Genomic DNA, 22,951 nt, shown 5'->3' on the forward strand with positions numbered 1-22,951 from the left:
ACATCACCATTTGGAGTGTCTGATAAATCTATCTTTGGAGAAACTTAAGTTTGCTTACTTTTTACTGGCAATTGGAACACCTAGGCAGGCGATTGTGGTTTAAGGGCTCAGAGTTTTGAGCTATTCAAATTATTTCCCATCTGCTTAAAACACCCACAGGTATTACTAAATTTGCTTCTTTATATCTTGTGAGTGTAATAATTCTCACTTTAGTGAAAACTTCTCTAAAATAAAACATACAGCTGTCAAACTGAAAATGTAACACAATTAATAGCTCACCTTCAGTTATTGTGTAATATCAACAACAGAAGAAAGGAAAGAGAAATGTCTCAGCCATAGTGCAAGGATGTTTTACAGTTAGAGACATAATGAATTGCAAAACTGTATATTTGAGTCTAGGTAACTGATTTGCATAATCATGGTGTATAGCTGTTTTTCACTCTGTTCTGGCTATTCATAATCCTCCTTCTCTAGTACACTTTGTATTTAGCAGTTCTAAGTAGTTTGTCTTCAACAGGCAGTTGCTTCAGCTTCACTCCATCTAAAGAGATTCCAGCATGTATGAGAGAAGATTAAAACAAAAAATGTCCTGTAAAACTACTGAAAGTGAAATGATATCTTTTAAAGAAGCTAAATCCTTTTGATTCATTACCTACTTTCTTCTATTTTACTCACCATCCTCTCAACAAGGCAGCCAAAGGGCTTGGTAGCAGAATTTATTTGTATTATGAACAGCACATAGAAATCCCACTGCTCAAACAGAGTTTGAGAAAATTGCTTGTCCCAAAGACATTACTATCTAAATACATAACACGTAGAGTGGGAGAAAAGTACTCTGTATCCCCATGTTGCAGATGGGCCAATGAAACAACAAGAGATTTGCCCAAGGTCAATACAGGAATTCTGTGGCAGAGCTTAGAATTGAACCTAGATCATTTAAGTCCCTGTCCAGTGCTTTTACCACAAGAACACCCTTCCTCTCTTGAATAACTGTCATATTTGTGTATACAGGGGAGTATCCCAGCTCATCTATTTGAATTCAGTTCTGAATACAGTCTGAAGAAATGTGTTGCATTTACTATGGAGAGAAGAGCCTTGATGATCTGTAGGGAGGGAAGGAGATTATTAGAAATAATGAGATGAAAGGAGAGAGGAGATGGAGATGGATGATGGGTGACCAGAATAGCTAACTGTTCAAAGTGAATGTGGTTTTTTTTTTTAAATTTGGCAACCCATTTTGTTTTATATATATTTAATTTGATACTTTGTTTATTACAATTGGAAAGTGCTTCCTGTTTTAGGTAATAACCACATCTTAAGCTAATAAACTCTTCAACTTTTTTAATTCATTTTTTGTACTTCCAAGGTATGACTACTTCATAAACTGGAAACACCTTAAACTATATAATATAACATGCACACTTTTAATTTATAAAACCATTTACACAGGAAAAAACAAGCAGCATCTTGGTATAAATTGCCCTCTAGCAGAAAATAAGAAATTCATTTAACCCAGCAAGTTTGATATTTATCCTTTACAGGCAAAAGAGCGTGAAAATTAAGCCATTATTACATATGTGTAAAATACAGCCCAAGAGTTTTCTTGCTTGTGTTTTACATTACAAATTCCAGTTTTCCTCTGTACTGGAGAATGGGAGAACTGCTGAGATTGATTTAAGAGATTTAAATTGGTGCTGTAGTTTCCCTTTTCCAAGGGGAGGTTTAGTCAAATTGTTTATACTTTTGAGTTGTTTGTTGAAACCTGTTTAACTGAAGACTCCAGATTACTAGGTGAAAAAGGTATTTCTGAAAGCGTAAACATCTCCTCCCCTTTAAGTTAGGTCTGGGAAGCTACACTTAGGTTTCAGTGCCACTCACACTTGTGAGTCTTGTGTTTTTGTTGAAAGTTGGGAGAATAATTTTCTTATGGTGGTTAACATGGGTAGGTTTGGGGAAAGTTGGTGGATTTTCCCCCTTTTTTAAATAGGGATTTGAATGAAGAGAATTTAGAAGGCATTAAGGTAGCATAGAATGATACAAAAGGAGCAGTGGGACAGGAGGCTTGAACAGAGTGACGGTAATACGGAGGAGTAGGAAGAAATGAGCAGAGACGTGGTAGGCAGGGGATAACTGCACAAAATCTTGAAGCTGAGAATGAGGAAATTTTGATGTTGAAGCTGAAAGGAGACTAGTAGAAGACATGAGAGGGAGTGGTGTTAGTCTTGGAAAAGAAGATTTTAGCTATGGCATTTTGCATAAACTTGAGCAGAGCAAGAGGGGCTGTAGTAGTCAGTGTAGGAAGCAAGAATTTTCACCATGGAGGTGTGGATGACTGAGTTTTTGAGATGTCAGGAAATCAGACGTGACTTGCTTACAGCCTGTGTGTAGGGAGAGACCTGAATAGAATCACAAGTTGAAAACTTGAGTAATTTGGAGGATGGTGATATCAAATGTTGTAGATGAGAGGAAAATGGAGTCCAGTTTTCAGCTACACTGTTTGGGCTGGTGCAGAAACATTACATGCTAGATTGGCTCCATTCCTATTCCCTTTCTTTCAGTTCAACTTGAAAGTTTATCTTGGACAAAGAAAATAAACTCCCTTCTCTTCAATTTAATTTCCAGTTTTCCAGTTATCATAATGCTGCATTATTTGGAGTGCCAATACTGCTGGAGAATGTTTTGTTAAAAGCAAACTTTCCTTTGGAATTTAGATAAAAAAAAAATCTCATGCAGCCAGGAGGGTGTGAGTTGACAGCAGTTGAACTTGTGATTCCAAGAAGTCTTGGGGTTTCAGGTTTTTAATTATTACAGCTAGAATTACTTGAAGAATTTAATGTTTTTACTTTTGCCCGTGTATCTGCTTAAAAATGTAATAAGAAATTAAAATATATGATGGTGTAAGTTATAGAACTTCATAGGTATTGAATAGCTTTATAAATACCAGTTAAAAATCTCAGGTCACCACAATGAAGTACCATATTTTGTCTTACTCTTCAGCATCAGACTAAGTGAAAATTATAAGCATGCTACAGTAGAAAAATAATGTAAATGTTAGACTGTGATTTTTTTGCATTGCAAGCTTGCTGCTCTGCTAACAAACTAATGTTCAGAAATGATTTTCTTTATTAAAACTTATGTCTTTGGTCCTCAGCAATGCAACATTCATATTATATCATAACTTCAGTATTTACAGAATTAACTGCTGATAGTTTTTTAAAAAGTAAACTTAAAACTTGGTATCAGTGTTAACATTTTTTCCCCTCTAGGATACTAAACTTCCTTCATCTGTTCGGAATACACTTTTGGAGCTTTTTGGGCAAATAGAGCGAGAGTTCGAAAACCTTTATATTGAAAATTTGGAATGTGAGTATGATTTTCTTATAACTTGAAAACAACTATGTGGAATTAGATTATAGTAGGATTCATTGTGGTCATAAAATACTCTGTATGCTAGAAAGTAATGTACCCTTATTTAGGACGTTTCAAATGGCCCAAAATCATATCCCTAAATTGGAGTCTGCCCCTTTTCTGAAAAAGTGCCTTGGGATCTTTTCCCCAAGGAGTTAGGACTCCTGTTGTGTCTTACCTGAAAGAGAGAACGCGGGCAGCATTGTGCTCCTTAGCACCATACTGGGGAATTGTTTCAGTATTGACTCAGAAGGGAAACGTGCCGTCTCCCATATCTGCAGTACAGCTTTCTGCATGACACAGGTGTTCTTAGAGGTCTCTAATCAAGGTATTAATTGGACCTAACCCAATTAGGTTGTGAGATGAGATAGGATTATAGTTCTAGTATGTCTACAGGCCATTATTTTTTGTTAGTGTGGGCTACTTTAGTAAAGAGGATTCACAATACATATACACCGCTACCTCGATATAACGCGACCCGATTTAACACGAATTCGGATATAATGCGGTGAAGCAGTGCTCAGTGGGGGCGGGTCTGCGCACTCTAGTGGATCAAAGCAAGTTCAATATAACATGGTTTCACCTATAACACGGTAAGATTTTTTGGCTCCCGAGGACAGCGTTATATTGAGATAGAGGTGTATTAGCATTATGCAATACCTGAGGTTTCCTGATTAGTTAGTATATTATACACAAAAAACATTAAAAGAACATTGTTGCAAAGTCAAGCACTCAAAACTTGGGAAATGCCTAGGGTCTTGTTGAAAAAAAGTATGTGATCATATAATTTAAGACTGCATCATAATGCATATACACAAGGGCTCAAATTAAGCTTGCACAGCAAGCCTTAATTCTGATATTTCCTTACTTTTGATTGTTCAACTCTGCAGCCTTAAAGTTCTTTGAACAGTGTGTGTGTGTAATTTCTTGGTATTTTTAAAAAGCAAACCAAAAAAAAAAAATTCTGGCATCTAGTAGACATCCACATCATTCATTAGCGGGGTTGGAACTTTTAGAGCCACCATACACACCTTTGTAATTAGTCTGAGTCTATGAGTCTATGAGTAACTGGTAGCAATAGTAGATTGCCATCCTCTGTGCGAATTAGCACTAGAGGAGAATATGGGACATTTTGCCAGTGGGTTTTGCAGGTATTTGCTGACAACAGAGGAATGATGAGACCAGGTTGTCTTGGGTTCCATTCCAGACTCTGGAGGGGACTGTGCTCTCCCCTCTTTTTCCCCACAGTATGACCCCTTCTGTCCCACTCCCTCCACTCCAGTCTGTCCCTGTTCCAGTTCTCTCTTTCCCACCCTGGCTCGGTGTCTCAATTCCATTCTACTCATCTAGCTAGTCCCACTCTCCACTCCTCAGGCTTCTCATCCCAATCCCAGTCTCCTTGTCCAGTCATTCCCAGCTCCTTGTCTTCAGCCGTTGTGCCCAGCCATTCGCAGTTTCCCCTCTCAGCTCTTCATCCGATCTCTGTCCCCGCCCTGGCCTATCATTACGTCCCATGCATGTTCCCCATCCCAAAGCTCCCTGTCTAATTTCAGTGTCCGTCCCGTCTCCCCCATATACACACACTCCTGCACTCACTGTCAGTCTCCTTGCCGGGGCTCTCTCCCCAGTTACTTATTAGATATGTCTCCTCTTCCACCTACTGGCTCCCAGTCCTACTCTCCTTGTCCAGCCAGTCCCTCCTCCCTTTCCCCCTGGGCTCCTTGTGCCAATTTTACTGAACCAACAGGTCTGCTTTGTCTCCCTCTACATTCAAATCAACCAGCTTCCTCCTCCATGCTGCTACCAGCCCTGCTTATAAAAATTTGTATAGTACAAATGGTGAGTGTGGGTAGTTTAGAGAGGTAATGGTAAAAGTACATTGTGCAATACTGTATGCACACAGTATCAGAGGTAATGTTGAGATTCTCATTCATGTTGTGAACATAGTTTTTTATGCTTACATGCAAAAACTACTTTTGTATTACAGTAAATGTTTATGGAACACTTGAATGAAACACATTAAATGTATAGTACAAACATCGAATTTTTCTTTTAAAAATAAGTTAATCTTAATTAAGATACTTCTAGGAATAAAAAGCATTACTGCTGGGAGAATTCTGTGCCAAAAAATTAAAAATTCCACGCACAATATTTTAAAGTTCTGCGTATTTTATTTGTCAGAATAACACAATACAATCACACCAGTTTCAATTATTTTTGGTCATTTATTTCAAAATACCTGTCAGTGAGTATGTTTGTAACAATACAGACAACAAAGTTTCAGGAAATGTTTTTTGACAAATTCCTTACTAGGCATATTAATACAGAACTCTGAATAATAATTCATTTAAACTACAATACAGAACAGTATTTCCTGCACTCCATGAAGCAGTGCAAAGGCTGGGGGGAGTCAGGGGTAACGGAGGAGCTGAGGGAGAGGGAGGTAAATTGCTGGGAAGGAGCCTGGGTCTGAACTTGGAGGGTTGTTTGATATGGGTGGGGAAAAGTATGGAACAGGTTTTTTGTGGGGACAGGGAGGGATTGTTAGGGAGCTTCCCCCATGCAGATCCTGGCTGACTCCTAGCCTCTCCCATTCTGTCAGGCACATCTGCCCTGTCCCCATGTGTTCCTGCATCCCCATGTGTCCTTGCACCCCCTGTCCACATGTCTCTCCATCCCAGTCAGACACCCACTCCCTCCATCCCCATATGGCCCTGCACCCCTGTCCCCATTTGTCTCTTTGCCCCAACACAGCCATTCCCTCGTCCCTATGTGTCCCTGAACCACCTCCCCCATCCCTATGTGTCCCTGAACCACCTCCCCTATCACCATGTGGACCTGCACCTCCACTCCCATTCAGCCCCTGTCTCAGTCTGTCCTCCCCCACTAGCCCTTATGAGCCCCTGTCTGACCCCCCCCACCAGCACCCCCATGCTGTCTGTCTCTCCATAGCCCCTGTCTCCTGACCTGTGAAGAAGGCTCTGCAGGCTCTTTCTCTTCCCTAGCTGGCTGGGAGCTGCTGTGTTCTAGCACCACTGCACCCTATGGTGGGCAAAAGGTGGAACTGCAGCAACATTTTGGCAGAAGCTTTTTTTGAACAAACAATTTAAAATATGGCTCATTAATTATACGCATACACAGTAGTGCAGAATTCCCCCAGGAGTAATGAGTGTTCTTGTTTAATCTTATTAGCTTCAATATGCTGTTGCCCTACTTTATCTTTTTGATTTTCAGCAATGCACTAACTTCAAATGAATAGCATACAGAAGGAAAAACTCTGCTTTATAACTTAATAGAACCTAGAAATGACTTGCTAATTGTGGATGAAATAACTGCTCTGAGGTCACAGACTTCCATTCACTTCCTGAATTTCCATTTTTTGAGTGGAGTTAGTTTGATGCATGGGTTCTACACACATTACGGGTATTGTCCTGTTACAGTCACATCTGCTAGCAAACTATAATGAGAAGTGATGAGACTGTTTGGCAAAGTTTCCTTGGAACCTGGGTCAAGGTTTATCTTTGGTTGGGAAGTTCAGCATGACATTTTGTCTTTGTTTAGAACATGCAGACTGCTTTTATAAGATTATAATAAACTACTCTTGTGACTCATAACATAAAATAGATAACTTAATACCACAAAATTCCTTAGAGTACAGTATTATGTGCTTTTAATTGCGTATTTATATTAACTTTTTTTGCTACTGTTAGTACGTCGAGAGGTCGATACACTTAATGAGCGCTTAGCAGTTGAAGGACAGACAATTGACGGAGCTGAACTGAGCAAAGGACAACTGAAAACAAAAGGTAAGATAAATATTAACAAATATTAGGTTTTCTGTAGCTTGCTTTTCCTACTTAGCTTAACAAAATTTACAATTTCGTTAAAGGGAATTAATACCATTGCACAAATAATAGGTTTGTTAACTTACCCAAAATATTTTCCTTTGAACTTATTTGTCTCAACAGCCAGTCATAGTACCAGTCAGCTTTCACAGAAATTGAAGACCACTTACAAGGCATCTACCAGCAAGGTATGAGACAAACTAAACCTCTCCTTAACGTTCATGTGTACTTATGAGACTAATGTGGCTGTTTTTACATTATAATGTATTGTGTGTTAAGCAGTATAGTTCCATTTCTAAATAAACATGCCTAGTAAAGAATAGTATCTGTCTTGGATTCAGCAATTATCCCTCACTACAGAAGTGCTATACTAAACTTCTGTAAGATACGATTTTTAAGAAGGCTAATAGAAATTGGAGTATGGGGGAAGGGATTTTATGGCAGTGTAAACTACAAAAGAGTTACTGTATTTTCATGTTGAAAATACAAAATTAAATAAGTTTTGACTATGAGGACTTCTTTGGGAATGACCTCTAAAACTATCCTTCGAAGGCCTTGCAGTTGAATTGATTTAAACTGGTTGATTGTCTATGTAGTGTGGTTTTGAGCTTTGTCCTAGCACAGGTTGTCTATTCTTGATCTTCAAGTATATGATAATGGATAGGTTCCCAACCTCTCCATCATGCTCCTTTCCAATTGGCAGATAGTACAAGAAGGGGTGCCTATCTCTCTGCACAGTTGCCACAGTCTTCCGATTTATGTCCAGACTTTGACATTTCTCTCCATTTTTGGTCTTATTTTTCTGTGTTTGTCTATCTTGTGTGTTTTTATCTACCCGTCTTTTCTCCCTCCCATTCCCAAACCACTAGGTGTCTACACACTGCTCTTTTTTTGCTTGGTGTGAGGGTCATTCATTGGTAACTTCCTGGGGAAGGGCAGCAGAGGTGTTTGCAATGAAAAATGGTGGCTGACCTTGTAGATTAAATACATGAACTGTTCCCATGATTAGCTGCATTATGTGCTGCTGTGGGAGTAGAGAGGCATTGTGGGAGGTTTTTACAGGCACCATTTACTACTTGTTAGTGTGGGAGTATGGATACAGTATGGTGAAGCGTTGAAGCATACTGTCAGACCCTTGAATTGGTCTGACAGTCGCAAAGGCCTGCCAACAAGCTGGGAAAACATTAGTATAAGAAAGTAAATGCTAAAAATTAACACACTGCTAATTTTTTGGATGATTCAAAGTTAACATTTTGTATATAATCTAGATAAATAAAAAGTAAGATGATGCACTGGGCTGACTTTAAAGTCTGTATTTAATGTGCATTGATTTCTTTAGACAAAATTCATATACAGGGGGAAAAAGAGGATAAGAATGGGATATTTTTTTTTTATTATTTAGTTCACTCTAACAAGTTTGTTCACTTACTCTCTGAAGACTTTTATATAGTTCCTATTGTCGTGGATCAGTGTGCATGCACTGATGTGATGAGAATATACCCCCATTTTTTGTAATGCATAAGTTGCAAATTCCTTAACTAGGCTAGTTAAAATATGGGCAACATAAGATTAGTTGTACAGCTATTTTGTAGTCACAGAATAGTATTTTTCATTTTGATGAATATGCAGAAATTACTGTTTGTAAAGCAGGTATTGAATACTTATCTTCTCTTAATTGCTTGCAATGTAGCACTCAAATTCTTTCCTAGGCAAAGCAGGTGGATCTCGCAACTTCTACGTGGGAAGCTGGGAAATATGGGGTGGAGACTCATGGGTAACTGCTTTGCTTCCCAGTGTGTCAATATGCATGTACAGCTAAGTAGTGGCGAATGGTGGAACATGCAGAATCTCATAATTTTTCATGGGTATCATATCTGTCAACTGTGCCATGTCAGAAGACTTTACACTCTTCATTGTTACTCATTTACTGCTTTTACTTGTAGATACAAAACAATGAATCAGAAGAGTAAAAAAGACTGCAGAGCAGGTAGCATCTCTTCCCACTGCGTTCTGCAGAGTTTAACCTCTGCAGTTGGTGGGAATATGCTCATTTTGAACAGTCACTTTTTTGAGTGGGAAGGTAGTCACTCTTTGGCTTCTGTAAAACAAAGAAACTATAATGTGCTTAAGAACAGAAGTTCAAGAAAGATTTACATAATAATATCTGGTTAAGAAAATAAAACTTCTCTTGCACTCAAACTCCATAGGAAAATCTGCCAAAATGCTGTAGGATAGCAAGTGCATGGCTAAGTCAGAGGGAATGGAGCCTCAATTTTCCACTTTGAGTGTCAGACTGCTGTATTGTGCTTCACTGATCAGGTTCTTCATTCTTCTTTCTACTTGATGCTGTAGTGTAGTTAAATGCCATTTTGACATTCGCCTTTCGAAATGGAAATAACTTGTAACTGGTTTACTATTAAGATGTCAATACAAGATCAAGAAGGTGAGAGTGAGCAGTTCTATGAAAGAAGACTTTATCTAAAATATCTTAAATAGCAAGTGGCAGGGCATATTTTTAATAGGTAAATCCCAAATTAATATCTACATAAGGTATATTTGAAAGTTTTCTCCCGTGTAAAGTCCTTTTTTAATCGATTCAGTGGTATTTGAATAACTCTTTTGCTTCCTATTTGCACTGTAGTTCATGAAGGTGGAAGAAGTAGTAAAATATTCCAGTAAATAAAACCACCTGTGTTTGAAGTGGGAGAAAGCAAAGGAAAACAGATTTGGTTTATCTCTCCTGTAAAGATAATATCTGGTACAGAATTCTTATTCTTGAGTTTTAGCTCCTCAGTGTGGCACAGTAAAAACTGCCCAGGCTTTAAAAGATTTTTATCACTTGGTCTTGGGTGTGAATCAACCATCAGTGGTGGCCACACACCAATCTGAAGACACAGACACAGTAATTTCTTAATTGGTGGTCGTGGGGCGCTGGGAAGGCTCCTTCCAGAAAACTAAGACAATCCCCAAAGAACTCATGCACAGAAAAAATCATGACTCAAAATCAGAAACCACAAACTTAGAATTCTAACATAAACACCACCTGAAACAAACCCATCAAATCTGTGGGGAGTGCCAAATGGTTTTCAGAGAAACAGAATTACAAGGTAAATAACTAGCTCTTCCTTATGGGCACCATTTTTTACAGATTTCTTAGTCTTGAAGAGTAAGTAATTTAAGGATTTTTCTAACAGAAACATGTAGCAATGACTACTAAAAAGGGCTTTAAAAATGAAGGCAAATGCCAGATGCTCAAAGTATGGTGTGTCTTAAGTACATGGCTTGTCAAGCCTGCCTTGTTGAAGCTCTTTTCCAGAGAGACTTTAATGACAATGGGAAGAAAATGCATAAGAACTTAAACTGACAGAATCTTTTTCCAAAACTGAAGATAAAATTGCTTTGCCTAGGTTACTTTGTAATGGCATTTTCAAGAGGGGAGTGTGGGCTCAAGAGCCAAAAGGTGTGTGTATATGTAACTTTGAAATTTGATAAACAGTTGAGAGGTATGTTAGTCCTCTTTCTGTAACTTACTTCTACTATTCTGCTTTGCATACATGGCTCCATTTTGTTTTAAGGAGTATATTAAATCTGAAAGCTGCATTTTAAGATTGTCTTGAAGGTTTTATGATTAATTCTGCAGTATGGTTAAACTACTAATCTCTACCTTGTTTTGTGAGGATTAACCTGTTTTCCTTTTAAATGCATCCTTTAAGTGATTGTTACTTCTGTTGATTTGAAGCTGTTCTGTTTATTAACAATTTAATTTTGACTTTATAGAGGATTTCATCATTAGAAGACAGACATGCAAAAAAACTTGGAATATTTTAATTTCCAATATTCTTCCAGGCTTTCTCTGTTTTTATAAAGTCTCTTTCCTGGAACAATTTTACTTTGTTTTAATCACGTGATATTTGAATGCCATGTCTGCCTTGCTCAGTCATCACAGATTAATAGAATTTCATTCTTAGTAATATTTTTCCTGAGTAAAACCTCTGATAGAGGAATTTCTTTGTAGCTGAAATGTAGAATTAATTATTTAAGAACCTATTTGCTTTTAAGTCCAGACATTTTAGGGTTTGAATTAACCAGTGTCTGACTACATAACTTAAAATATCTGTTCATAATTATACTTCTGTTAAGAATTTTTTCAGGATGTATCATTCACAGAGTTTGTATCCAACTTTGGGGTGCCATCTTCCTCATAGTACACTTGTTAAATGAGCCCCAAAGCTTGTGAAAATGAAGGAGTAGTACCTACAGCATAGATGAGCAAAGCTTGTTTTTATCCCCTTTGTATTGGGGGATTTTCTGTTTATACATGCTTAGTTTCAGCATGTCTCTGGACATCTGTCATGTTCCGGCAAGGCAAATTGTATTTCTATCTTGCTTTCTCTTCTTTATATACTCCACTTCCCTTTGATCTGGAATTTATCCAATTCAGATACCCTAATATGGATGGGTCACCATTGTTTTCAGCGTTCCTGCACTAATATAATGATTTATTTTCCTGTAAGATGGGTATATTTCCCCTAGGTTCTGTTATCTGCTTTCTTGTTCTGTTAGTGCTTATCTAAATACTAATTTTGATTTAATAAAAAGTTCTTCATAACAGCACTGAATCTAAGGGAATGTGACCAGCAAGTGGCTCAGATATAACTTCGTTAGCCTCTGATTTTTTTGACACTTTTGTGAAAAAATGCTTCATTATCATGCAAATAGAACTGCCTGCATATGCTTCCTGGTTAATTCTTATATACCGGTACTGCAAAATGTTAAAGATTTAAAGCTAATTGAATTTTTTTTGCAATTTTGAAGAAAAAAGTGGCTCAACATTTTTGGATTTTTTTTTTACCACATTTTTGGCAGCTCTACATATTGTATGGAAACAAATTTCCCCAGACTTATAATACAATACAGTTCACATCAGACAGCAAAATACAAGCTATCCTCAGACCCTCAGGTACATAACCATTTGTGGGGAGGGGAAGGGAAATTCTTTTAGCCAGGGACCTCCTACCAAACTGAATGGAAAGCGTAGACATTGGGCCAAATTCTGCTCTGTGGTATTTGTGCAATCTCATTGTATTGCATTATTCTAACCCAGGACAAAATGTGTCCCATTGTCTTTATAAGAAAACATCTAGCACAGATGCATCGAAAGACTTATTTTTCTCCAGTTAAAGGTCAAGAAACTCTTGAAAAATAATGAACTATAAGAAAAGTGAGAGCTGATTATAAAATCTCATCTATTTATGTTAACAAAGGGTGTGCATACTGTCTTTTTGGGGGTGATTAATAATTATCTGCAGATTGATAGGAAAAATAAATTGTTCTCTCTGCTGTTATAGATTGTATCCAGTTTCAAAACTACAACATCAAGGGCAATCTGTCAACTGGTGAAGGAGTATGTTGGCCACAGGGATGGTATTTGGGATGTCAGTGTCACGAAAACTCAGCCAGTGGTGTTGGGGACAGCATCTGCTGGTAATGTTTTGTTTTAACTCCGGTATCTCTCACAAAATGTTTGTGTTAGATTCAGTAAGAAGTGTAATTAGATTTAAAGCATAAGTGAAAGCTTAGTTGCATTCTATATATGAGAATGTCTTCATGGGTCTTTTATGTTAGATCTTAATTTAATTGCATTTATTTGGCTAACTGTCCGTTCAAGTAGTTTATATAGTTACCCTGATAATAGAATTATATTAAGGAGGTTCAGCATTTTAAACTCTCTAAACAAAATGAAATGGATTTATCTGAAATTCTGTTTAGCCTGGGCATATGTGGGAAAGTTCAAGCATCCTAGTTGGGTGTTAGCCGTCAACCCTGTGTTAGCGGTGATCCACTTACAATTTAATGGCTATTCAGTGTGCTAAAAGGAATGGATTTAGTATCATTTAGGGAGATCCTTTTTTTCCCACTCAAAAGTCCTATAAGGTGGTTTTGGGTTGTTATTAACTTTGAGGGTACTCACATGGGATACCACAATTGAGGGAGATGACTTATTGTTAACTGTGTACATATAGCCTGTGTCTGGTTTTGTGTATGTTAATGAGCCCTTTGGGAAGCAGTATCATTAATATAGTGATGACAGTTCTCTTCTTTGTTTCTGTGGGATCCAGAGGTGCAGTAGTGATTGCTTCCATACATTTAATTGTATGGTGTCTGAAAGTAATCCATGGCTTTTGATGCTACTTAAGCATCTAGAAACAGCTGAAGGATCTGTAAGGATCACAGATTGAGGACCTTATTAATACATATTCTTCCTCAGTTGAGAGGCAGATACTACAGCCATCAATTCACACTTAAATATTTTTTGGCAACACTAGCATCACCTCCATATGAGCCCCTATCTTGAACGGGCACTGAGAAAGTAAAGCTTTGTTACTTCTAGGTTGGATAATATGTTCTAATTAGTGCTACCTTAGAGAGTAGATCAGCATGTGAAGATGCTTAGTGGTCTTCAGTATATGGAGCCTATATGCACCACAGACTGAACTGGCTATTGCTTCTAGGTACAAATGAGTTGTTTTAATTTACAAAGCCCTGTGTGTTTTAGGTCCTCATTGAACTTAGAAACATCCTTTCTCCTTTTGTTGCATCTCCGCAACAGATCAGCATGGATGCTCTTTACTTGCAATCTGAGGACTCCTATCTGTTGAAAGGCCTTCTTGAGTGAATGAAGGAAACACTCTTGTGGGTTCTGTTTAAGTTGACTTATTTTTTCCCCATCACTTCAGTTGTGCAGTGTTTTTAATGGCATAAAAACATCCTAAAATTGATGGGTACATAGTTGCATTCATCTTTTTCTAAGTAATAGAATACAACTTCTAGAAGTAGATCATGCCTGTTAAAACTCATCTCAAAGTAACTTGATTTAAAGTTGCAGCTTCCTGTTAAATTTTATAATTGACACTAACCATTTCAAGTTGCAGTGAATGGAAACTTTGAAAATACAATGCAGCTTTCCTTTAAGTACTTAGTCAATTGAAGCTTATTTCATTTGTCCTGCTAGCAATTACACTTTTCACTGTAAGACTTGTATAATAGTAGTTGAAAAATAAAATTTTGCATATGCTTGAAATGCTTACACATGCTTCTGCTTTAACCTTTGTAGACCATACTGCCTTGCTGTGGAGTATAGAAACAGGAAAGTGCCTTGTCAAATATGTAGGGCATGTTGGATCAGGTAAGAGCCTACGAGGTGCTTGGAGTGGTGTGTGTGTGTATGTGTATGTATACACGTTAATCTTTCTATAATGGCTTCCGTTATAAAGGTTCCCAACTCTATTAGAAAACTCCATTGTAAAGGTTTCAGAGTGGTACCCATGTTATTCTGTATCAGCAAAAACAATGAGGAGTCCTTGTGGCACCTTAGAGACTTAAACATTTATTTGGGCATAAGCTTTTGTGGGCTAGAACCCACTTCATCAGATGCATGAAGTGAAAAATACAGGAGCAGGTATAAATACATGAAAAGATGGGGGTTGCTTTACCAAGTGTGAGGTCAGTCTAACGAGATAAATCAATTAACAGCAGGATACCAAGGGAAGAAAAATAACTTTTGAAGTGGTAAGAGAGTGGCCCATTACAGACAGTTGACAAGAAGGTGTGAGTAACAGTAGGGAGAAATTAGTATTGGGGAAATTAAGTTTAGGTTTTATAATGACCCAACCACTCCGTCTTTATTCAGGCCTAATCTGATGGTATCCAGTTTGCAAATTAATTCCAGTTCTGCAGCTTCATGTTGGAGTCTGTTTTTTAAGTTTTTTTGGTTGAAAAATTGCCACTTTTAGGACTGTTATTGAGTGACCAGAGAGATTGAAGTCTTCTCCTACTGGTTTTTGAATGTTATGATTCCTGATATCAGATTTGTGTCCATTTATTCTTTTGCGTAGAAACTGTCCGGTTTGGCATGCATGCATGCATACATACATTTATTTAGTTTATATGCAGAACACTTAAACATGATGAAGGTCCTAAATTATCATGTTAATACAATTCTCATTGACTTTTAACTTTGTGTATAAACTAGTCTACGTAGGTTTATGTGGCTAATAGTTTTAGAATCATAGAATTGTAGGACTGTAAGGGACCTCGAGAGGTGGTCTAGTCCAATCCCCTGCACTCAAGGCAGGACTAAGTATTATCTAGATAATTCCTGACAGGTGTCTGTCTAACTTGCTCTTAAAAATCTCCAATGACGAAGATTCCGCAACCTCCCTAAGCAATTTATTCCAGTGTTTAACCACCCGGACAATTAACAAACTGTTATGTGCTCCCCTCAGTCTTCTCCAGACTAAACAAACCCCTTCCCTCATAGATCATGTTTTCTAGACATTTAATCATTTTTGTTCCTCTTCTCTGGACTTTCTCGAATTTTTCCTGAAATGTGGCACCCAGAACTGGACATAATACTCATAGTTGAGGCCTAATCAGTACAGAGTAGAGCAGAAGAATTATTTCTCATGTCTTGCTTATAACACTTCTGCTAATACATCCCAGAATGTTTTGGGTTTTTTTTAATTTTTTTGTATTTTTATTTTTTTGCAAGTGTTACACCGTTGACTCATATTTAGCTTGTGATTCTCTGACCCCCAAGATCCCTTTCCACCGTATTCCTTCCTAGTCAGTCATTTCCTATTTTGTATGTGTGCAACTGATTGTTCTCTCCTAAATGGAGTACTTTGCATTTGTCCTTATTGAATTTCATCCTATTTACTTCAGACCATTTCTCCAGTTTGTCTAGATCATTTTGAATTTTAATCCTATTCTTCAAATCACTTGCAACCCCTCCCAGCTTGGTAACATCCGCAAACTTTGTAAATGTACTCTCTATGACATAATCTAAATAATTGATGAAGATATTGAACAGAACCGGACCCCACTCAATATGTCCTTCCAGCTTGACTGTGAACCAGCGATAAATACTCTGAAGGAATGGTTTTCCAGCCAGTTATGCACCCACCTTATAGTAGTTCCATCTAGCTTGTATTTCCCTAATTTCTATATAAGAAGGTCATGCGAGACAATATTAAAAACCTTTCGAAAGTCAAGATATACAGATCCACCGTTTCTCCCCGTCCACAAGGCTTGTTACCATGTCAAAGAAAGCTGTTAGGTTGGTTTGACGTGATTTGTTCTTGACAAATCCGTGCTGACTGTTACTTATCACCTTATTATCTTATTAGAAGCCTTCAGGATAAAATTTGACTCTTCACTACTTTACAAATGTTTTTACTATTTAAGCTGACTTCTTTTCTAAAAGATTTTTCCCCGTAACTTTGGCCTAAAATTTGGTTTTGTTTTACGCAGTAAATTCTATAAAGTTCCATCCAACAGAGCAAGTAGCTCTTACAGGTATGTAGAATTTTTGTTTCATACATTGTGTTTGTCATAAGAAAGTAAAAACAAACCACTCTTTTTACTGTAACAGTGTGTGTTAGCTCTTGCTGAGTAGCAGATATTTTTGATGTTATCCCCACCTTTCCCTCTCCAATTCCCTACGATTTGTTAACTCATTCTAATTTAATACGCTTTTGGTGCAGAGATCATGTCTTTTCTGATTTGGGAAATATCTAGTAGTCCTTAGTGTGCAGATGGGAATAATAAATATCACATTGCCATTTTACATTTTTATTTTCTATTCTAATTTTCTTCAAATAAAGAAAAAACTAATGATACTTTTTAATATTAATGAAGCAACTATAGACTTCAAAAGGCAATAATGGAAGGATATTCTCTGTATAGTGGCTGATGCATGTTATGAGTGTGACAACTTTCTCATTGGCCATAACAACAACAGTACAGCGTTGTGTTCAAATCTGTAGGATGTGGTTAATCCTATGGTTCATATGATTCAGCGATAAGGTGTTAGCTTTAGGATTCAGGAGACTGAGATTCAGTTGCCTGTTTTGCTACAGGCTGCCTATGTGACCTCTGGGGCAAGTTACTTAATATCTCTGTGCCTTACTTCCCCATAGGTAAATGGGCATAATGGAACTTCCCTGCTAAACAGGGGTGATGAGGAAAAACATTTTCAAGAGTGGGAGGCATACAAGGGTTCTGGGGACCATATACATATCTATGAAAGTGAATATTTCTTCCCAGCCAATCTTGTGGTGGTTTTTTTCTAGCATTTATAGATGACTCTGCTCAAGATTAGAGTTACATAATAGCAAGGACCATACCAAAATCACAGGTCCATTTAGGTCAATTTCACGGGCATAGAATTTTAAAAATTGTAAATTTCATGATTTCAGATGTTTAAATCTGAAATTTCAGTGTTGTAGCTGTAGCAGTCCTGACCCAAAACTGGGTTCTGTGGGGGGGATTTGCAAGGTTTTTGTAGGGTGGGGGGGGGTCGCAGTATTGCCACTCTTACGCCTGTGCTGCTGCTGGCGGTAGCGCTGCCTTCAGTGTTGAGCGGCTGGATAGTGGTGGCTGGTGGCTTCAGAGCCCAACTCTGAAGGCAGTGCTGCTGCCAGCAGCAGCCCAGAAGTAAGGGTGACATGGTATGGTATTGCCATCCTTACTTCTGCGCTGCTGCTGGTGGCGGCCCCCCTACAATAACCTTGCGATTCCTCTCTCCCCTCCCCCCCAGTAGCCCCTTTTTGGGATGGACCCCCTCCCAGGTCTCCCCCATGAAAATCTGTATAGTATAGGGTAAAAGTACACCAGATTTCATGGGAGAGACAATATTTCATGGTCTGTGACATATTTTTCATGGCCATGAGTTTGGTAGAGCCCTAGTAATAGCAGTAAGGTTGAAATATTGTTGCAATTATAAACCTCATTTTCCTTCCTCCAAAAGCCAAAGCTGAGTTTTCTGTTTAATCTGAAGTTGCTCAAACAAGCCACTTTTGAGATATGGGATGCTGAAAAATGGCAAAGTTCTTAACCTCTACACCAGTGATTCTCAAACTTTTCTACTGGTGACCCCTTTCACATAGCAAGTCTCTGAGTGCGACCCCCCCCCCCTTACAAATTAAAAACACTTTTTAATATATTTAACATCATTTTAAATGCTGGAGGCAAAGCAGGGTTTGGGGTGGAGGCTGACCGCTCGCGACCCCTCATGTAATAATCTCGTGACCGCCTGAGGGGTCCTGACCCCCAGTTTGAGAGCCCCTGTTCTACACTGTCCTCTAGTGTGAAGTGAATTTATAATTGAAAAAAACAAACCCAGAATGCTGAAGGTAGGAAATTATCAGATAAAGTTTTAACACCAACCTTGATTGTGCCCTTGTTTCTACCAATCCTCCTCCTTCTAGCATTTCAGTGTAGGGCCACAAATCCTCACTAAAACATGCCAAAGAATACTCCTCATCTAGATCTACCAACCACATGTGCTGGAGATTCCACTATGAGCCAGAAGCCATCTCACTTCATACTTTCTCATAGGGGCAGTAACAGAGACCAGCCTGTACCTTTTTCCTAATTACATAGATGAGCAGCAGATCCCACAATATCCTGTGCACCTTCACATGAACTTGAAATCCTCATGGAATGTACCTTGTATAGGCCACGGGTGTGGGAGAGTTATCCTTATGCAAAGAGAGGCTATTGTTTCTAATTCACATATGCTATCGAGATTTAGGTTTCCTTTATGCAGCAACCGGTAGGTCTGTAGCCTTACAGAATTTGATGCTACATTGAGCTACTCAAGGTAGAAACATATTTGTTGGTTTGGATTCTACTTCGAATCAGACTTAATTTTTGTGTCTGATGATAAAAATCCTTGGATGACAATGGGAAAGAAGAGGGGGAGAAAATTCCTTTTTATTTCCTAAAACATTAAGGACACAACATCAGTTGTTTTACTAATATAAAATCCATATTTAAATTTGCTAGTAACATCTTAGTGTTTTGGAACAGAAGACTAATAAAATGTTGGAAGCATACACTATTTTCAATGGTATGTTTTCCCTAAAAGAAAGTGAATGTTTTCATTTTAGGAGTAATTAAATTGGATTACTTCTCCCCTTTTGCGTAATGAATCATGTTCTCAGCAAACTGTCAAGCCTGGGAAACAACCATTTATGCTGAGTCTTACCAAAATTTGTTAGAAAAAAGTGTTATTCATGCAGCACAGCCAAAATGTGAAAACAAAACATTTTCTTTATTGTGTTTATGGAAATATACTTATTCAGTTTATTTCTGTGCAGCATCTGGAGACCAGACGGCTCACATTTGGAGATATATGGTACAGTTGCCCGTGCCTCAGCCAACATCAGACTGCAATGTAAGCAATAAACTTACACAAACTAAAAATTGATCCTAGGGCAACTTCATCCAATTTAGGTGGTATGATTACATGTAGAAGTGTAATAGACACTTATCCCTTTAAATAAATTTTCAACTCAAATTTGGCCCAAATGTTACATTTTTGTAAAAAGACAATTATAAAACTCTGTGGTCAATAGATTAATTTCTATGGCCTTCCTTTAGTGTTTCCAAGCCGTATATTGCAGCACTGAATCTGAAAGTGCAACTGACTTCATTGATTTTTTTTTTCCAAATGAAGAGAATTGCATAATTAAACAGAATAGTGACAAGTAAAATTTTGCATTGTAATCCAAAATATAGTTGTTAATAAAGTTGTATAAAATAAGATTAAAGTTGAGTGCACCTCTAACCACTTTGTAAAAAAAAATTGTGTAGGCACATTAGTAGGTTGTTCATGGATCACATATGTATCAGTCTTAACTAGCATGAATAATGAACTGGTATTCAGGATTTAGCTTTATCTTGTATCCATTCATCAATATTTAGACTGAATTCAGTAGAAGTTCACTAATTTGTACTAATAACAGCGAGCCCTATTATGGATTACCAAACTTTCTGAATTAGTCCCTGATCCTGCAAATGCTTAAATACATCCATCCATGGGACTATTCACAAATGTAAAATTATTCACGTTTAGTGAGTCTTACAGTATCTGGGCTTACGTAACTCCCAATTCAGCAAAGCACTTATGTATGGGCTTCAAAGAGTCTTAGACATGTGTTTTAAAGTTAAGTGTGTGCTTAAGTTCTTTTCTGAATTGGGGCCTTAGAGAGCGAATATAATAAGGATAATGCCTCTATGTATTTCATTATTTTAGTAAGTATAGATCAGTTTTAGTCTACGTTTTTTATTTTAAAACATTATACAGATGTACTATAGTACATTTTCTAAAAGTAGTGTAATATTATTAGTAATTATGGTCTCACTTCAGTCTTTTGCTATTAAATCTTTGCCAAGAACTAGGGAGAGACTGTCAGTTATTTATATAGTTATATAACAGACATCTGCTAACTTAATTTTGCTAATCCACAAAGCTGCTGTGTTCTACTGTACAGATTCTGGTGCAGTGTTTTATTTGAACTGCCAGATAGACAAAATCTAATGAGACTAAGCTCCATCAATGTATTTGAATGTGCTATACGTTTTGGGTATGTCTACACAGCAGAGGAAAACCCATGCCAGCTGACTCGGGCTGTGGGGCTGTTTAACTGCTGTGCAGACTTGCAGGCTTGGGCTGGAGCCTGGGCTCTGGGACCCTGCAAGGTGGGTGGATCCCAGAGCTCAGGCTTCAGCCAAGCGCAGAAGTCTACACAGCAATGAAACAGCCCTGCAGCCTGAGCCCCGTGAGCCTGGGTCAGCCATGGGTTTTTCTTTGCTGTGTGGACATTTCCTTTTAGCCTGAAATGTACCAGCTACCACCCAAGAAACCCTAGTTTTTTGTTGCATGTATAACTTAACGTATGGTCTTCCATTGTATGAGGTATCTTCACCCACCTTTCTGGTCTATGGTACTAGTGTTTCTGGATTTCAGGCCCACTCTGATATCTGCGACCTATGTGTAGGGTAGGTTAGATGGTGTACAGGTTAATGTCCAGTCTGTCCTTGGAGGCTAGGGTATGTAGGAACTGTCAGTGCGATAATGGCACAGTAGGCTTTCTGATGTGTGAGACTAGTGTGTTTTAACTCTGATTCTCATGCACTTGTGCTGCAGTGTTTTGGTTACAAAAACTGTAAAGGAATGTTTCATTCCAACAGTTTCTTTGACATGTTTAAAATTTCAGTGTAAATGCTTCTAAAGGTATTTAAAACCTTTTTAATAACTGAAATTTGGGGCCCAAAGTGCTAGTGTTTTATTGATTTTTGTTAACCACATAACCTTTTATCAATCCCTCTAACTTGTTATCAAACCAAATACTCCTACTTAAAAAATAAAGCTGTGTAAAAGTATGTTTAAACTGGATATTTTGCTAGTGGATTTCTGTGCAAAGAATCCTATACCCTAGTTCCAGAACTTAGGGGCAAAACATAATAGTGAGCTAATATGTGACTTAGTCAAGTAATGAGTGAATATGCAGTTAACACTGTCAGTATTTCTATTGTAACCTTCCATTTTTAGTTGTCTGAATGCCGGCCATTTCAGATAATTTCTCACTGATTTGTCATGGCAAATATAAATTCCCTTTCAAGTTTTGCAAGGATCTATTTTAGATTTTCAGAGAGAGAGCCCCTTTCCCCAGTGAGTTTAGCTAGTGGCAAAGGTTGGGTGGAAATTTTTACCAAACTCAAGGTGAAAATTTTAATTATATATGGTGGTTTACTTTTTTTGGCACTTTTCGTTTTCAAAGAGATATACAAATGCTCCTCCTAGCATCCAAATCTGTTAGGAAAGTAGTATTTTCATTTTGCAGATGAAAAAACTAAGGGGATGTCTACACTGTGAAGGCTATACCGGAATAGCTACAGTACCATAGCTATGCTGGTATAACCCTGTAGTGTAGAAACAGCCTACATTGACAGGAAGAGTTTTTTTCCATGGGTGTTGGAACATCTCATCCCTGGGCAATGGCAGCTAGACTTAATGGAAGCATTCTTCCATTTACCTGTTTGCGTCTATACTGGGAGTTAGGTTGGCATAGGTACATCGCTCAGGGATGTGGATTTTTCACATCCCTGGCCTACGTAGCTATGTTGACCTAAATTTTAAGTGTAGACCAGGCCTCTGGCACGGAGGTTGATTTGCCCAGGGCCAAAAAAGGAATTGTCAGAATGAAGAATAGAATTTTGGCGTTTCTGGCTCCCAGTCTCTTGCTGCATACACTGGGCTGCGCTTGTGTCAAAAGAAATGTACGTTTAGACTTACATACCCTGGCAAGACCTTCTGATATAGTAATTAATGTAAACTTGTAATTACTTAACATAAACTACAAGTAAAGCTAGATGCTTTGATAGCCTCTTACAGGTCTTCCTCTGTGTAAGGTGCTTGCTGGGTAAGAATAGATGTGGTACAGTACTAATTTTAAATTTGTAAGTCTATTTATACTTTCACTACAATGAGAAAATCTCTGTTCACAAGAGATTGGCCACTAAACAGTGTATTTAAAGATTACAAATATTGCAGGATTTTTCTTGGTATGACCAAGATAGCAGGGAAGAATTGCGGGGGCGGATGACTAAGGGTAAGTAAAGGTCTGTTGAAGAGTTAAAGGGGTAATAGATTCATAGATTCCAAGGCTGGAAGGGACCATTGTGATCATTTAGTCTGATGTCCTGTATAACACAGGCCATAAAACTTCCCCAAAACAATTACTAGAGCAGATCTCCAAAACATCCAGTCTTGATTTAAAAATTGTCAGTGAAGGAGAATCCACCAGCACCTTTGTAAATTGTTTCAGTGGTTCATTACTCTCACTTAA

At 38.0% G+C, this 22,951-nt stretch overlaps 1 protein-coding gene across 4 annotated transcripts in view; it reads left to right on the forward strand.

Annotated features, from left to right (window-relative positions):
- Positions 1-22,951, forward strand: part of WDR37 (WD repeat domain 37) — a 62,886-nt gene that overhangs the window by 12,701 nt on the left and 27,234 nt on the right. For all 4 annotated transcript variants that reach the window (XM_026652018.1, XM_026652017.1, XM_026652020.1 and 1 more), the window contains 7 exons: positions 3,267-3,363; positions 7,119-7,214; positions 7,377-7,441; positions 12,602-12,737; positions 14,368-14,439; positions 16,566-16,610; positions 19,418-19,494. In XM_026652018.1, coding sequence (XP_026507803.1) covers positions 3,267-3,363; positions 7,119-7,214; positions 7,377-7,441; positions 12,602-12,737; positions 14,368-14,439; positions 16,566-16,610; positions 19,418-19,494 — 588 coding nt within the window. The remainder of the gene's footprint in view (positions 1-3,266; positions 3,364-7,118; positions 7,215-7,376; positions 7,442-12,601; positions 12,738-14,367; positions 14,440-16,565; positions 16,611-19,417; positions 19,495-22,951) is intronic.

This window comes from Terrapene carolina, unplaced genomic scaffold, assembly GCF_002925995.2.
Source record: "Terrapene carolina triunguis isolate 2854851 unplaced genomic scaffold, T_m_triunguis-2.0 Scaffold111, whole genome shotgun sequence".
NCBI lineage: Eukaryota > Metazoa > Chordata > Testudines > Emydidae > Terrapene > Terrapene triunguis.